This window comes from Aphelocoma coerulescens, chromosome 25, assembly GCF_041296385.1.
Source record: "Aphelocoma coerulescens isolate FSJ_1873_10779 chromosome 25, UR_Acoe_1.0, whole genome shotgun sequence".
Lineage (NCBI taxonomy): Eukaryota > Metazoa > Chordata > Aves > Passeriformes > Corvidae > Aphelocoma > Aphelocoma coerulescens.
Window position 1 is genome coordinate 2,010,001 of NC_091038.1, and position 17,307 is coordinate 2,027,307.

General features: G+C 52.4%; 1 protein-coding gene across 1 annotated transcript in view; it reads left to right on the forward strand.

Annotated features, from left to right (window-relative positions):
• The window catches only part of PSMB4 (proteasome 20S subunit beta 4), a 14,710-nt gene extending 6,973 nt beyond the window's left edge, over positions 1–7,737 (forward strand). The window contains exons 4-7 of the mRNA XM_068995126.1: positions 752–833; positions 3,780–3,896; positions 7,371–7,459; positions 7,588–7,737. Coding sequence (XP_068851227.1) covers positions 752–833; positions 3,780–3,896; positions 7,371–7,459; positions 7,588–7,600 — 301 coding nt within the window. The 3' untranslated portion in view covers positions 7,601–7,737. The remainder of the gene's footprint in view (positions 1–751; positions 834–3,779; positions 3,897–7,370; positions 7,460–7,587) is intronic.
• The last annotated feature ends 9,570 nt before the right edge of the window (positions 7,738–17,307 follow it).

Sequence of the window (17,307 nt, forward strand, 5' to 3'; positions counted from 1 at the left end):
CTCCCTCCCGGCTCCCTCCCAGTCCCTCTCGGCTCCCTCCCAGTCCCTCCCAGCTCACTCCCAGTCCCTCCCAGCTCACTCCCAGTCCCTCCCAGCTCCCTCCCAGTCCCTCTCGGCTCACTCCCAGTCCATCCCTAGTGATTCCCAGTCCCTCCCGGCTCACTCCCAGTCCCTCCCAGCTCACTCCCAGTCCCTCCCAGCTCACTCCCACTCCCTCCCGGCTCACTCCCAGTCCCTCCCAGCTCATTCCCAGTCCCTCCCGGCTCATTCCCAGTCCCTCCCGGCTCCCTCCCAGTCCCTCTCGGCTCACTCCCACTCCCTTCCAGCTCACTCCCAGTCCCTCCCAGCTCACTCCCAGTCCCTCCCAGCTCACTCCCACTCCCTCCCAGCTCACTCCCAGTCCCTCCCGGCTCACTCCCAGTCCCTCCCGGCTCCCTCCCAGTCCCTCCCAGCTCCCTCCCAGTCCCTCCCAGCTCCCTCCCAGTCCCTCTCGGCTCACTCCCAGTCCCTCCCAGCTCACTCCCAGTCCCTCTCGGCTCCCTCCCAGTCCCTCCCAGCTCACTCCCAGTCCCTCCCGGCTCCCTCCCAGTCTCTCCCAGCTCACTCCCACTCCCTCCCAGCTCACTCCCAGTCCCTCCCAGCTCACTCCCAGTCCATCCCTAGTGATTCCCAGTCCCTCTTGGCTCCCTCCCAGTCCCTCCCAGCTCACTCCCAGTCCCTCCCAGCTCACTGCTCTCTCCGTGCCCCTCAGTTTCCTGGGATACGTGGACATGCTGGGGGTGGCCTTCGAGGCGCCGTCGCTCGCCACGGGATTCGGGGCCTACCTGGCGCAGGTACAGCGGCCCCCGAGCCCTGGGCTTTGGGGTCATTTTTTTTGGGGGGGGGTCTTTGCTTTTGCTGCAGCTGAGCTCATTTGGGGTCAGTTCAGTTCATTTCATTTCGTTTCATTTTGTTTCGTTTTGTTTTATTTCATTTTTCGGTTTTATTTAATTTTTTAATTTTTATTTTATTTCATTTCATTTTATTTTATTTTATTTTATTTTATTTCATTTTATTTTATTTTATTTCATTTTATTTCATTTTATTTTATTTTATTTCATTTTATTTTATTTCATTTTATTTCATTTTATTTTATTTCATTTTATTTTATTTCATTTTATTTTATTTCATTTCATTTCATTTTATTTTATTTTATTTTATTTCATTTTATTTTATTTTATTTTATTTCATTTCATTTCATTTTATTTCATTTTATTTTATTTCATTTCATTTCATTTTATTTCATTTTATTTTATTTTATTTTATTTCATTTTATTTTATTTTATTTCATTTCATTTCATTTTATTTCATTTTATTTCATTTTATTTTATTTTATTTTATTTCATTTCATTTCATTTTATTTCATTTTATTTCATTTTATTTTATTTCATTTTATTTTATTTTATTTCATTTCATTTCATTTCATTTCATTTTATTTCATTTTATTTCATTTTATTTTATTTCATTTCATTTCATTTTATTTCATTTTATTTCATTTTATTTTATTTCATTTCATTTTATTTTATTTCATTTTATTTCATTTTATCTTATTTTATTTTATTTTATTTTATTTTATTTTATTTTATCTGATTGTACCTTATTAAATTCGATTTCATTTCAAGCTCCGTTCCTCCCCCCGTTTCTCCGGTCGCTTTCCATCCCTTTCTCCTCCATTCGATTTCGCTGCTTCATTCCAGTGGAATTCGTTAATTCGTTAATTAATGACTGAATTCGCGCCTTCCTTCGTTCCCGTTCCTGATCCCGATCCTGATCCCGTTCCCGTTCCTGATCCCGATCCTGATCCCGTTCCCATTCCTGATCCCGATCCTGATCCTGATCCTGATCCCGTTCCCATTCCTGATCCCGTTCCCATTCCTGATCCCGTTCCCGATCCTGATCCCGTTCCCATTCCTGATCCCGATCCTGATCCCAATCCTGATCCCGTTCCCATTCCCGATCCCCGTTCCCATTCCTGATCCCGTTCCTGTTCCCATTCCCGGTCCCAATCCCAATCCCGTTCCCATTCCTGATCCCATTCCTGTTCCCATTCCCGGTCCCAATCCCTATCCTGTTCCCATTCCTGATCCCGTTCCCATTCCTGTTCCTGTTCCCGTTCCCAATCCTGTTCCTGTTCCCATTCCTGTTTCCATTCCCGATCCCAATCCCATTCCCATTCCCATTCCTGATCCTGATCCCGTTCCCAATCCCGTTCCCATTCCCAATCCCGTTCCTGTTCCCGTTCCCATTCCCGTTCCCATTCCATTCCCATTCCCAAACCCATTCCCATTCCTGATCCCATTCTCTTTCCTGATCCCAAACCCATTCCCAATCCCAATCCTGTTCCCATTCTCATTCCCGTTCTCGTTCCCGTTCCCATTCCTGATCCCGTTCCCATTCCTGATCCCGTTCCCATTCCTGATCCCAATCCCATTCCCGATCCCATTCCCGTTCCCATTCCCGTTCCCATTCCTGATCCTGTTCCCATTCCCGATCCCAATCCCATTCCCAAACCCATTCCCGTTCCTGTTCCCAATCGCGTTCCCATTCCTGTTCCTGATCCCAAACCCATTCCCATACCCGTTCCCGTTCCCAATCCCTGTTCCCATTCCCATTCCCTTTCCCAATCCCATTCCTGTTCCTGTTCCCAATCCTGTTCCCATTCCCATTCCTAATCCCATTCCCATTCCCGTTCTCATTCCCGTTCCCATTCCTGTTCCCAAACCTGTTCCCGTTCCCAATCCTGTTCCCGTTCCTGATCCCAAACCCATTCCCAATCCCATTCCCAATCCCATTCCTGATCCCAAACCCATTCCTGATCCCAAACCCAATCCCATTCCTGATCCCGTTCCCATTCCTGATCCCAAACCCATTCCTGATCCCAATCCCATTCCCAATCCCATTCCCGATCCCATTCCTGTTCCCGTTCCTGTTCCCGTTCCCATTCCTGTTCCTGATCCCAAACCCGTTCCCATTCCCATTCCCAATCCCTGTTCCCATTCCCATTCCTGTTCCCATTCCCATTCCCATTCCCGTTCCCATTCTTGTTCCCAAACCTGTTCCCATTCCCATTCCCAATCCCGATCCCATTCCCATTCCCATTCCCAATCCCAATCCCATTCCCGATCCCGATCCCGATCCCAATCCCGATCCCATTCCCGATCCCAATCCCGATCCCATTCCCGATCCCATTCCCGATCCCATTCCCGATCCCATTCCCGATCCCAATCCCAATCCCGATCCCAATCCCGATCCCATTCCCGATCCCATTCCCGATCCCATTCCCAATCCCGATCCCATTCCCATTCCCATTCCCAATCCCATTCCCATTCCCAATCCCAATCCCATTCCCGATCCCGATCCCAATCCCGATCCCATTCCCGATCCCATTCCCGATCCCAATCCCGATCCCGATCCCAATCCCGATCCCATTCCCGATCCCATTCCCATTCCCAATCCCGATCCCAATCCCATTCCCATTCCCGATCCCATTCCCATTCCCAATCCCATTCCCGATCCCAATCCCGATCCCATTCCCGATCCCATTCCCGATCCCAATCCCATTCCCGATCCCAATCCCGATCCCATTCCCGATCCCATTCCCGTTCCCATTCCCATTCCCAATCCCAATCCCATTCCCATTCCCGTTCCCATTCCCATTCCCAATCCCAATCCCATTCCCGATCCCGATCCCAATCCCGATCCCATTCCTATTCCCATTCCCGATCCCGTTCCCGGTGCAGCCGTTGCTGAGGGCGGCGCTGGAGCGCGACCGGATCCCGACGCGGGAGGAGGCCCGGGAGCTGCTGGAGCGCTGCCTCAGGGTGCTCTACTACCGGGATGCGCGTTCCTTCAACAGGGTCAGTGTCCCAAACCCATCCCAAATCCATCCCAAACCCATCCCAAACCCATCCCAAACCCGTCCCAAACCCATGGGATCCATCCCAAACCCATCCCAAACCCATCCCAGTCCATGGGATCCATCCCAAACCCCGGGAGCTGCTGGAGCGCTGCCTCAGGGTGCTCTACTACCGGGATGCGCGTTCCTTCAACAGGGTCAGTGTCCCAAACCCATCCCAAACCCATCCCAAACCCATCCCAAACCCATCCCAAATCCATGGGACCCATCCCAAACCCATCCCAAATCCATCCCAAACCCATCCCAAATCCTGGGAACCCATCCCAAACCCATCCCAAACCCATCCCAAACCCATCCCAAATCCTGGGAACCCATCCCAAACCCATCCCAAACCCATCCCAAATCCATCCCAAATCCATCCCAAACCCATGGGATCCATCCCAAACCCATCCCAAATCCATCCCAAATCCATGGGACCCATCCCAAACCCATCCCAAACCCATCCCAAACCCATCCCAATCCATGGGATCCATCCCAAACCCATCCCAAAACCATCCCAGATCCATGGGATCCATCCCAAACTCATCCCAAATCCATGAGATTGATCCCAAACCCATCCCAAATCCTGGGAATCCACCCCAAAATCCATGGGAGCCATGGGATCCATCCCAAACCCATCCCAAATCCATCCCAGTTCATGGGATCCATCCCAAATCCATGGGATCCATCCCAAACCCATCCCAAATCCTGGGAATCCACCCCAAAATCCATGGGAGCCATGGGATCCATCCCAAACCCATCCCAAATCCATCCCAGTTCATGGGATCCATCCCAAATCCATGGGATCCATCCCAAACCCATCCCAAATCCATCCCAGTTCATGGGATCCATCCCAAACCCATCCCAAAACCATCCCAAATCCATGGGATCTATCCCAAACCCACCCCAAATCCTGGGAATCCACCCCAAAATCCATGGGATCCATCCCAAAGCCATCCCAAAATCCACGGGATCCATCCCAAAATCCCGCTTTTTGAATCCCAGTGACCCCAATTCCCGAGGTTTTCCCAGGAAAATCCTCCCATCCCTGCAGCCACAACTTCCAACCTTTTATCCCTGGAATTCCTGGGATTTTTTCACTCCCAGTGACCCCAATTTGGGGTTTTTTTGTCCCATTCCTACATCTGGAAAATCTCTGGAATTCCTGAGGGATTTTTTTGAGTCCAAATAATCCAATTTTGGGGCTTTTCCCAGGAAAATCCTCCCATCCCTGCAGCTGCAATTTGCCCTTTTCCCTCCGGAATTCCTGGGATTTTTTGACTCCCAGTGACCCCAATTTGGGGGTTTTTTGTCCCATTCCTACATCTGGAAAATCTCAGGAATTCCAAGAGCTTTTTTTGAGTCCAAATAATCCAATTTTGGGGCTTTTCCCAGGAAAATCCTCCCAACTCCCACCCTTTCCCTTCAGAATTCCTGGGATTTTTTGACTCCCAGTCACCCCAGTTTGGGGTTTTTCCTTGGGGTTTTTTTGTCCCATTCCTACATCTGGAAAATCTCAGGAATTCCAAGAGCTTTTTTTGAGTCCAAAAAATCCAATTTTGGGGCTTTTCCCAGGAAAATCCTCCCATCCCTGCAGCTGCAATTTGCCCTTTTCCCTCCGGAATTCCTGGGATTTTTTCATTCCCAGTGACCCCAATTTGGGTTTTTTTTGTCCCATTCCTACATCTGGAAAATCTCAGGAATTCCAAGAGCTTTTTTTGAGTCCAAATAATCCAATTTTGGGGCTTTTCCCAGGAAAATCCTCCCAACTTCCACCCTTTCCCTTCAGAATTCCTGGGATTTTTTGACTCCCAGTCACCCCAGTTTGGGGTTTTTCCTTGGGGTTTTTTTGTCCCATTCCTACATCTGGAGAATCTCTGGAATTCCTGAGGGATTTTTTTGAGTCCAAATAATCCAATTTCGGGGCTTTTCCCAGGAAAATCCTCCCATCCCTGCAGCTGCAATTTTCCCTTTTATCCCTGGAATTCCTGGGATTTTTTGACTCCCAGTGACCCCAATTTGGGGGTTTTTTGTCCCATTCCTACATCTGGAAAATCTCAGGAATTCCAAGAGCTTTTTTTGAGTCCAAAAAATCCAATTTTGGGGCTTTTCCCAGGAAAATCCTCCAAACTTCCAACCCTTCCCCTCTGGAATTCCCGGGATTTTTTCACTCCCAGTGACCCCAGTTTGGGGTTTTTCCTTGGGGTTTTTTTGTCCCATTCCTACATCTGGAGAATCTCTGGAATTCCTGAGGGATTTTTTTGAGTCCAAATAATCCAATTTTAGGGCTTTTCCCAGGAAAATCCTCCCATCCCTGCAGCTGCAATTTTCCCTTTTCCCTCCAGAATTCCCGGGATTTTTTCACTCCCAGTCACCCCAGTTTGGGGTTTTTCCTTGGGGTTTTTTTGTCCCATTCCTACATCTGGAAAATCTCAGGAATTCCAAGAGCTTTTTTTGAGTCCAAATAATCCAATTTTGGGGCTTTTCCCAGGAAAATCCTCCCAACTTCCAACCCTTCCCCTCCAGAATTCCCGGGATTTTTTCACTCCCAGTCACCCCAGTTTGGGGTTTTTCCTTGGGGTTTTTTGTCCCATTCCTACATCTGGAAAATCTCAGGAATTCCAAGAGCTTTTTTTGAGTCCAAATAATCCAATTTTGGGGCTTTTCCCAGGAAAATCCTCCCATCCCTGCAGCTGCAATTTTCCCTTTTCCCTCTGGAATTCCTGGGATTTTTTGACTCCCAGTCACCCCAATTTGGTTTTTTTTTGTCCCATTCCTACATCTGGAGAATCTCTGGAATTCCTGAGGGATTTTTTTGAGTCCAAATAATCCAATTTTAGGGCTTTTCCCAGGAAAATCCTCCCATCCCTGCAGCTGCAATTTTCCCTTTTCCCTCCAGAATTCCCGGGATTTTTTCACTCCCAGTCACCCCAGTTTGGGGTTTTTCCTTGGGGTTTTTTTGTCCCATTCCTACATCTGGAGAATCTCTGGAATTCCTGAGGGATTTTTTTGAGTCCAAATAATTCAATTTTGGGGCTTTTCCCAGGAAAATCCTCCCAACTTCCACCCTTTCCCTCCAGAATTCCTGGGATTTTTCACTCTCAGTGACCCCAATTTGGGGTTTTTCCTTGGGGTTTTTTTGTCCCATTCCTACATCTGGAAAATCTCAGGAATTCCAAGAGCTTTTTTTGAGTCCAAATAATCCAATTTCAGGGCTTTTCCCAGGAAAATCCTCCCAACTTCCACCCCTTTCCCCTCCACAATTCCCGGGATTTCTTTTTTTTCCCACTCCCCACCCTTTTCCCAGGATTTTTCCCCCTCCCAACCCCATTCAACCCCACCCCCCATTCAAACCCCAACCCCCCCCAGAATTCCAAAGGGATTCCAGGGAATTCCCAACCCTGGGATTGAGGGAATTCCGGGATTTTTCCCGCAGTACGAGCTCGCCGTGGTGACGGAGAAGGGCGTGGAGCTCGAGGGACCCCTGACCCTGGAGGCCAACTGGGACATCGCCCACCTGGTCAGGTAATTCCCACCTGGAAAAAACAAAAAAAACCCCAGGATTGGGAATTCCAAACTGGATCCAGGATGATTTTCCTCCCTCTCTAATCCCTGTTTTTCCCATTTTTTTTTTTCCCTGGTTTTTTTTCCAGTGGTTTCGAGTGATTTCCTGGAGCTGCTCCCATCTCGTCCCATCCCTGTTTTGGTTTTTTTTTTTAAATCCCATCCCTTTTTTTCTCTCCCTCTGGAATGGTGAAGCCAAGAGATTTTTTTGGGAATAAAGATCAACCCTTTCAGAGCCACTCTGTGTGTGTGTGTTTTCTTTGGGAATTCTCCCGAATTTGGGGAATTCCGGGCGGATGCTGAGGTTTCTGAATCCTGATTTTTTGGGGGGGTTTTGGGGTTTTTTTTTACCAAAATCAGGGAATTTTTGAGGTGGGAAAATCCCCTTTGGGATGAATTCCAAGGTCACCCCTAAACCCTGCACTTCAGGGATCCTCCAAAACCTCGGGAATGCTCCCAAAAAACGGCGATTTCAGGGAATTCTGGAATTCCCAGCAGAGGCTGCAGCTCCAAATCCTGATTTTTACCAAAATCAGGGAATTTTTGAGGTGGGAAAAGCCCCTTTGGGATGAATTCCAAGGTCACCCCTAAACCCTGCATTTCAGGGATCCTCCAAAACCTTGGGAATGCTCCCAAAAAACGGCGATTTCAGGGAATTCTGGAATTCCCAGCAGAGGCTGCAGCTCCAAATCCTGATTTTTACCAAAATCGTGGAATTTTTGAGGTGGGAAAAGCCCCTTTGGGATGAATTCCAAAAAAAAAAAAAAACCTGGGAAAAGCCACCTGAGGAGGCTCCTTTTTCCTGCTGGGATCCAGCTCCGGGTTGGGAATTTTGGGATTTGATTTTTTGGGTTTTTTTTGGGGTTTTTGGGTTTTTTTTACAGCTGGAATTTAAAAAAAAAATTTGGATTTTTCTGCCGGGTTGGAAATGGGGGAAAAAAAAGCCAGGAAAAAACCCCAAACCTGGGAATGTTTCATTCCTGCCTGGGTATCCATGGGAATAATTCCATTAAAATTCCACTTTTTCAAGGGATTTTCCTCCTGTTTTCCCTCCTGATCCGGCTTTTTTTTACTTTTTTTTGGAGAGAAAACCCAAAAAAAAAGGGGGAAAAAATCCCAAAGGAGGAAAAGCCGATTTTCCCTGATTTTAGTGGGATTTTCCCAGGATTTCCCCATGGATTTGGTGTCCAGGCAGTTCCCAGAAGGAAAAATAAGGTGGAAAAGCCGATTTTCCCTGATTTTAGTGGGATTTTTCCATGGATTTGGTGGCCAGGCAGTTCCCAGAGAGGAAAAATCCCCTGGAAAAGCCGATTTTCCCAAATTTTGAGGTCTTTTCTATGGCTTGGGAGGAAAAATAAGGTGGAAAATCCGATTTTCCCTGATTTTAGTGGGATTTTTCCATGGATCCAGAGGCTGAGGAACTTCCAGAGGGAAAAATCCCTTGGAAAAGCCGATTTTCCCTATTTTGGAGCAGATTTTTCCGTGGTTTTCCTCAAAAACAACCTGGAAAAGCCGATTTTCCCTGATTTTAGTGGGATTTTTCAATGGATCCAGAGGCTGAGGAACTTCCAGAGGGAAAAATCCCTTGGAAAAGCCGATTTTCCCTGATTTTAGTGGGATTTTTCCCAAATTTTGAGGTCTTTTCTATGGCTTGGGAGGAAAAATAAGGTGGACAATCTGATTTTCCCTGGTTTTTAGTGGGATTTTCCCTGGTTTTTAGTGGGATTTTCCCAGGATTTCCCCATGGATTTGGTGTCCAGGCAGTTCCCAGAAGGAAAAATCCCCTGGAAAATCCGATTTTCCCTATTTTTGGGCTGGCCAGGAGCCGCTTCCTCCAGGATTTGGGGTGGATTTGGGAATATTTGGAAGCAAAAATAAACCCCTGGCCCCATTCCCGACCTCTGGAATGAGCGGGAATTGCTCCCAAGTGGGATTTTCCCAAAAAAAATCCCCTTTTGGAGGCGGGAAATTCCCAAATCCTCCCCTCTGGGAGCCGGGAATGAATCCCCTTAATTGGATGCCGGGAATTAATTGGATTTTCGTGGTCCCCGGGAGCCTCGAGCCGGGGGAAAAAACGGGAATGAGGAAAAAATGGAAAAAAAACTGGGAAAGGTTTGGAATTTCCCCCAAACCCCGCCCTAAAACCACCTCAAATTGAGGAAAATCCGGGGAAAAAATCCGGGGAAATCTGGGGAAAATCCAGGGAAATTCGTGGAAAATCCAGGGAAAATTTGGGGAAAATTTGGGGAAAATCTGGGGAAAATCTGGGGAAAATCTGGGGAAAATCTGGGGAAATCGCAGGAAAATCGCGGAAAAATCCGGGGAAAATCGAAGGAAAATTTGGGGAAAATCCGGGGAAAATCGGGGAAAATCCGGGGAAAATTCGTGGAAAAATCCAGGGAAAATTCGGGAAAATCCGGGGAAAATTTGGGGAAAATCCGGGGAAATCCCGAGGAAAATCGGGGGAAAATCCGGGGAAAATCCAGGGAAAAATCCAGGGAAAATTCGTGGAAAAATCCAGGGAAAATTCGTGGAAAATCCAGGGAAAATTTGGGGAAAATCTGGGGAAAATTTGGGGAAAATCCGGGGAAAATTCGGGGAAAATCCAGGGAAAATTCGTGGAAAAATCCAGGGAAAATTCGGGAAAATCGCGGGGAAAATTCGGGGAAAATCCCGGGAAAATTCGGGGAAAATCCGGGGAAAATTCGTGGAAAATTCGGGGAAAATTCCGGGAAAATCCGGGGAAAATTCGTGGAAAATTCGGGGAAAATTCGTGGAAAATCCGGGGAAAATTTGGGGAAAATCCAGGGAAAATTCGTGGAAAAATCCAGGGAAAATTCGTGGAAAATACGGGGAAAATTTGGGGAAAATCCGGGGAAATCGCGGGAAAATCGCGGAAAAATCCCGGGAAAATCCCGGGAAAATCCCGATTTTCATCCCGGCATTAAACCCCACCCCACACTCCAAAGAATCGGAAGGAGCCGAAGTCTCTCCGTGGATTTTTTTTTCCCCAAAAAAACCCTGGAAAAAAGGGAAAAAATCGGTCCTAAATAAAGAAAAAAAGAAATAAAGAAATAAATTCCCCTTTCCGCCCCTCCTTTTCCCCCTTTCCCACTTTTTTTCCCCCCTCCTCTTTTAAAATTTGGGAGAAATCCAAACCTGGGTTCGAATTTTTTGGGGGAATTCGGGGTGGGGGGAGGAGTTCTGTTTTGGTTTTTTTGGGGGTTTTTTTAAAGGATTTTTGGGTTTTTTTTTGTTTTTTAAAAGGATTTTTGGGGTGGTTTTTTGTTTTTTTAAAAGGATTTTTGGGGTGGTTTTTTGTTTTTTTTAAAGGATTTTTGGGGTGGTTTTTTGTTTTTTTTAAAGGATTTTTGGGGTGGTTTTTTTGTTTTTTTAAAAGGATTTTTGGGTTTTTTTTGTTTTTTTTAAAGGATTTTTGGGGTGGTTTTTTGTTTTTTTTAAAGGATTTTTGGGGTGTTTTTTTGTTTTTTTTAAAGGATTTTTGGGGTTTTTTTTTGTTTTTTTTTAAAGGATTTTTGGGGTGTTTTTTTTGTTTTTTTAAAAGGATTTTTGGGGTGGTTTTTTGTTTTTTTTTAAAGGATTTTTGGGGTGTTTTTTTGTTTTTTTTAAAGGATTTTTGGGGTGTTTTTTTTGTTTTTTAAAAGGATTTTTGGGGTGTTTTTTTGTTTTTTTTAAAGGATTTTTGGGGTGTTTTTTTGTTTTTTTTAAAGGATTTTTGGGGTGTTTTTTGGTTTTTTTAAAGGATTTTTGGGGTTTTTTTTGTTTTTTTTTAAAGGATTTTTGGGGTGGTTTTTTTGTTTTCTTAAAGGATTTTTGGGGTGGTTTTTTTTGTTTTTATTTTAAAGGATTTTTTGGGGTGGTTTTGGTTGGGTTTGTTTTTTTTTTTTAATTTATTGATTTCGACAGAAAAAAAAAACCAAAAAACAAAAATAAAAGAGGAAAAAAAATAATTAAAGAAATCGGGAAAGGAACCGCAATAAATAGCAAATAAATAAAGCCTCGAGCCCGGGGGGCCCCAGCGCCCCTCCCCCACCCCTCCGACACCCCCCCCCACCCCCCAAAATCAACCCAGCAGGTCCCGAACCCCCCCAAAATGGGGGGGACACCGAGGGGGCCCCTCCCCCCCCCCTTATGTACAGCGGGGGCGGCGGGGGGGAGATGGGGGGGGGGGGGCTGAACCAGTTTGGGGGGGGGGCTGGGGGCACTGGTTTGGGGGGCAGCAGCCCAGTTTGGGGGGGCTGGAGGGGGCACTGAACCAGTTTGGGGGGGGCCTGACCCAGTTTGGGGGGGATCTGACCCAGTTTGGGGGGGCTGGAGGGGGCACTGAACCAGTTTGGGGAGGGGGCCTGACCCAGTTTGGGGGGCCCTGGCCCAGTTTGGGGGAACTGGAGGGGGCCCTGGCCCAGTTGGGGGGGGGCCTGACCCAGTTTGGGGGGGATCTGACCCAGTTTGGGGGAGCTGAGGGGGCCCTGGCCCAGTTTGGGGGGGGATCTGACCCAGTTTGGGGGGGCCCTGACCCAGTTTGGGGGGGATCTGACGCAGTTTGGGGGGACTGGAGGGGGCCCTGGCCCAGTTTGGGGGGGCCCTGACCCAGTTTGGGGGAGCTGAGGGGGCCCTGGCCCAGTTTGGGGGGGGATCTGACCCAGTTTGGGGGGGATCTGACCCAGTTTGGGGGGGGCCTGACCCAGTTTGGGGGGGCACTGACCCAGTTTGGGGGGGGCCCTGACCCAGTTTGGGGGGGATCTGACCCAGTTTGGGGGGGGCCTGACCCAGTTTGGGGGAGCCCTGACCCAGTTTGGGGGGGCCCTGACCCAGTTTGGGGGGGCCTGACCCAGTTTGGGGGGGCTGGAGGGGGCACTGAACCAGTTTGGGGGGGATCTGACCCAGTTTGGGGGGGGGCCTGACCCAGTTTGGGGGGGGATCTGACCCAGTTTGGGGGAGCTGAGGGGGCCCTGGCCCAGTTTGGGGGGGGATCTGACCCAGTTTGGGGGGGCTGGAGAGGGCACTGACCCAGTTTGGGGGGGCCCTGACCCAGTTTGGGGGGGCTGGAGGGGGCACTGAACCAGTTTGGGGGGGATCTGACCCAGTTTGGGGGGGCTGGAGGGGACCCTGGCCCAGTTTGGGGGTGGCCTGACCCAGTTTGGGGGGGCCTGACCCAGTTTGGGGGGGGATCTGACCCAGTTTGGGGGGGATCTGACCCAGTTTGGGGGGGCTGAGGGCACCAGTTTGGGGGTGCTGGGGTGGAACTGGCCCAGTTTGGGGGTCTGGAGTGGCACTGACCTCACTGGGGGGAGAGGGGGACCCAGTTTGGGGGGGGGGGGCATTGTCCCAGTTTAGGGGTGCTGGGGGCACTGGGGGCACCAATTTGGGGGGCTGGGGGGGCACTGGCCCAGTTTGGGGGCACTGGGGGCACCAGTTTGGGGGGCACTGGGGGCACTGGTTTGGGGATGTCTGGGGGTGCTGGGGGCACCAGTTTGGGGGTGTCTGGGGGCACTGGTTTGGGGGTGTCTGGGGGGCACTGGGAGCACCAGTTTGGGGGCACTGGGGGCACCAGTTTGGGGGTGTCTGGGGGTGCTGGGGGCACCAGTTTGGGGGCACTGGGGGCACTGGTTTGGGGGTGTCTGGGGGTGCTGGGGACACCGGTTTGGGGGCACTGGGGGCACTGGTTTGGAGTCACTGGGGGCACTGGTTTGGGGATGTCTGGGGGTGCTGGGGGCACTGGTTTGGGGGCACTGGGGGCACCAGTTTGGGGGTGTCTGGGGGCACTGGGGGCACCGGTTTGGGGGTGTCTGGGGGGAACTGGGGGCACCGGTTTGGAGTCACTGGGAGCACCGGTTTGGGGGCACTGGGGGCACCGGTTTGGGGGCACTGGGGGCACTGGTTTGGGGGCTCCACGCTGGCTCCGGTTTGGCTGCTGGGGGCCGGTGCCCCCCCGGATTTGGGATTATTTGGGATTTGGGATTTGGGGCCCAAATGTCCGTGTGTCCGTGTGTCCGTGTGTCCGTGTGTCTGTCCCGTGTCTCTGTTCCATGTCCATGTCCCGTGTCCGTGTGTCTGTCCCGTGTCCGTGTCCGTGTCCCCGCTGTTCCCCCGGATTTGGCTGGTTGGGAATTCCCGGGAATTCCCGGGATCGGCCGCTCTGTGTCCGTCCGGCTCCTGAGGGGACATCCCGGGGTGGGGACATCCCGGTACTGAAGGGTCCCGGTGTGGGATCGTTCCCGGTGTGGGATCGTTCCTGGTGTGGGATCGTTCCTGGTGTGGGATCGTTCCCGGTGTGGGATCTGGTCTGGGATTGTTCCTGGTCTGGGATCGTTCCCGGTGTGGGATCGTTCCCAGTGTGGGATCGTTCCCGGTCTGGGATCGTTCCCGGTCTGGGATCGTTCCTGGTCTGGGATCGTTCCTGGTCTGGGATCGTTCCCGGTGTGGGATCGTTCCTGGTCTGGGATCATTCCCGGTCTGGGATCGTTCCCAGTGTGGGATCGTTCCTGGTCTGGGATCATTCCCGGTGTGGGATCGTTCCCAGTGTCGGATCATTCCTGGTGTGGGATCATCCCAGTGTTGGATCCTTCTAATCCTGGATCATTCCCGTATCAGATCATTCCTGGTGTGGGATCGTTCCCGGTGTGGGATCGTTCCCGTATCGGAGCATTCCTGGTCTGGGATCATTCCCGGTGTGGGATCGTTCCCGGTGTGGGATCGTTCCCGTATCGGAGCATTCCTGGTCTGGGATCATTCCCGGTGTGGGATCGTTCCCGGTCTGGGATCGTTCCCGGTCTGGGATCGTTCCCGGTCTGGGATTGCTCCCGGTGTGGGATCATTCCCGGTGTGGGATCTTTCCCGTATCGGAGCATTCCTGGTGTGGGATCGTTCCCAGTGTGAGATCGTTCCCGTATCGGAGCATTCCTGGTGTGGGATCGTTCCCGGTGTGGGATCGTTCCCGGTGTGGCATCGTTCCCGTATCGGATCATTCCCGGTGTGGGATCGTTCCCAGTGTGGGATCATTCCCGGTGTGGGATCATTCCCGTATCGGAGCATTCCTGGTGTGGGATCTTTCCCGGTGTGGGATCCTTCTCGTATCAGATCGTTCCCGGTGTGGGATCATTCCCGTATCAGATCGTTCCCGGTGTGGGATCATTCCCGGTGTGGGATCGTTCCCAGTGTGGGATCATTCCCGTATCAGATCGTTCCCGGTGTGGGATCGTTCCCGGTGTGGGATCATTCCCGGTGTGGGATCGTTCCCGGTGTGGGATCGTTCCCGTATCGGATCATTCCCGGTGTCAGAGCATCTCCAGGGTGGAACATTCCGGTATCGGAGCATCCCGGTGTGGGATCATCCCGGTCCCAGAACATCCCAGTACCGGAGTATCCCAGTACTGGAGCATCCCAGTCCCAGAACATCCCAGTCCCAGAACATCCCAGTCCCGGAGTATCCCAGTACCGGAGTATCCCAGTCCCGGAGCATCCCAGTCCCAGAACATCCCAGTCCCGGAGCATCCCGGTATCCAGACGTCCCAGTCCTGGAGCATCCCCATGGTGGAACATCCCAATGTCGGAGAATCCCAGTACCAGTCCATCCCAGTAACGGAGCATCCCAGTACCAGTCCATCCCAGTACCAGTCCATCCCAGTAATAGAGCATCCCAGTACCAGTTTATCCCAGTAACGAGCATCCCAGTAATGAACATCCCAGTACCAGTCCATCCCAGTAATGGAGCATCCCAGTAACGAGCACCCCAGTACCAGTCCATCCCAGTACCAGTCCATCCCAGTACCAGTCCATCCCAGTAATGGAGCATCCCAGTAACGAGCACCCCAGTACCAGTCCATCCCAGTACCGGTCCATCCCAGTACCAGTCCATCCCAGTAACGAGCATCCCAGTACCAGTTTATCCCAGTAATGAGCATCCCAGTAACGAGCACCCCAGTACCAGTCCATCCCAGTACCAGTCCATCCCAGTACCAGTTCATCCCAGTAATGGAGCATCCCAGTCCCAATCCATTCCAGTCCCAGTCCATCCCAGTCTCAGCCCATTCCAGTCCCAGTCCATCCCAGTCTCAGCCCATCCCAGTCCCAGTTTATCCCACTCCCAGCCCCTCCCACTCCCAGTTTATCCCACTCCCAGCCCCTCCCACTCCCAGTTTATCCCACTCCCAGCCCCTCCCAGTGCCGGCCCATCCCGAGGGGAAACTGAGGCAGCTCGGGGGGTGCAGCGGGTGGCAGTGGCAGTGTTGGGGTCCCGCTGCGCCCCCGGGGTGGGGGGGGGGGAGGGGGCGGTGTCCCCCCTCTTTGGGACCCCCAGAGCCCCCCCCAGGACCCCCCAGGGACCCTCCCCTCCCCCCCCCCTCCCAGTTTGGAGCTGGTTTTGGTCCTGTTTGGTGAGAAAAGCCCCAGGAAGGGTCCCCGGGGGGGGGGCGGGGGGGGTCGGGGTCGTTTTAGGGACCCCCAGCGTGAGAACGACCCCCCCCCCTCCCCAAAAATGGAGTGGGGGGGGGGGGCGATGGCACCCTGTACTGGGCTGGACTGGGATGGACTGGGATGGGGCCTGGAGGGGGGGGTCCATCCTTCCTGAGCGTGGGGGGGTCTGGGCCCCCTCCCCCCCCCAGCAGGACCGAGCCCTCCCCCCCCCCCCCCCCCGGGCACCGCTGGAGTTTTGGGGGGGGGCTGCGATGGGGGGGGGGGGGGAGGGGCGTGGGGGGAGGGGCACCCAAAGGTGCTGCTGCTGCTCCGGAGCCTCCGGACCTGGGGGGGCAAAATTTAGGGATGGGGGGGTCAAACAGAGTCCCCCCAAAACCCTGGGACACCCCAAACCCGGGGGCGGGGGGGGGGGAGGGGACACCCCAAATCCCAATGGGGGGACATCCAAGCCTGGGGGGGATCCCGGGGGGTCCCAAGGGGGTTCCCAGCCTGGGGATGGGGGGGTCATGGGGGGTCCCAGGGTGTCCCCAGGGTGTCCCCGAGGTGCCCCCAGAGGGTCCCCAGGGTGTCCCAGAGTCTCCCAAGGGATCCCAGGGTGTCCCCAGGGTGTCCCCAGGGTGTCCCAGGGGGTCCCCAGGATGTCCCCAGGGTGTCCCAGGGTCTCCCAAGGGATCCCAGGGGGTCCCCAGGGTGCCCCAGGATGTCCCCAGGGTGTCCCCAGGATGCCCCAGGGTGCCCCAGGGTCTCCCAAGGGATCCAAGGATGTCCCAGGATGTCCCACAGGGTGTCCCAGGGTGTCCCAGGGTGTCCCAGGGTGCCCACAGGGTGTCCCAGGGTGTCCCAGGGTGTCCCAGGATGTCCCCAGGGTGTCCCAGGATGTCCCCAGGATGTCCCCAGGATGTCCCAGGGTGTCCCAGGGTGTCCCAGGATGTCCCCAGGGTGTCCCCAGGATGTCCCCAGGGTGTCCCAGGGTGTCCCAGGGTGTCCCAGGATGTCCCCAGGATGTCCCCAGGGTGTCCCCAGGGTGTCCCCAGGATGCCCCAGGATGTCCCCAGGGTGCCCCAGGGTCTCCCAAGGGATCCAAGGATGTCCCAGGATGTCCCACAGGGTGTCCCAGGGTGTCCCAGGGTGCCCACAGGGTGTCCCAGGGTGTCCCAGGGTGTCCCAGGATGTCCCCAGGGTGTCCCAGGGTGTCCCAGGATGTCCCCAGGATGTCCCAGGGTGTCCCCAGGGTGTCCCAGGGTGCCCCAGGGTGTCCCAGGATGTCCCCAGGATGTCCCAGGGTGTCCCCAGGGTGTCCCAGGGTGCCCCAGGGTGTCCCAGGATGTCCCCAGGATGTCCCCAGGATGTCCCAGGGTGTCCCCAGCGTGTCC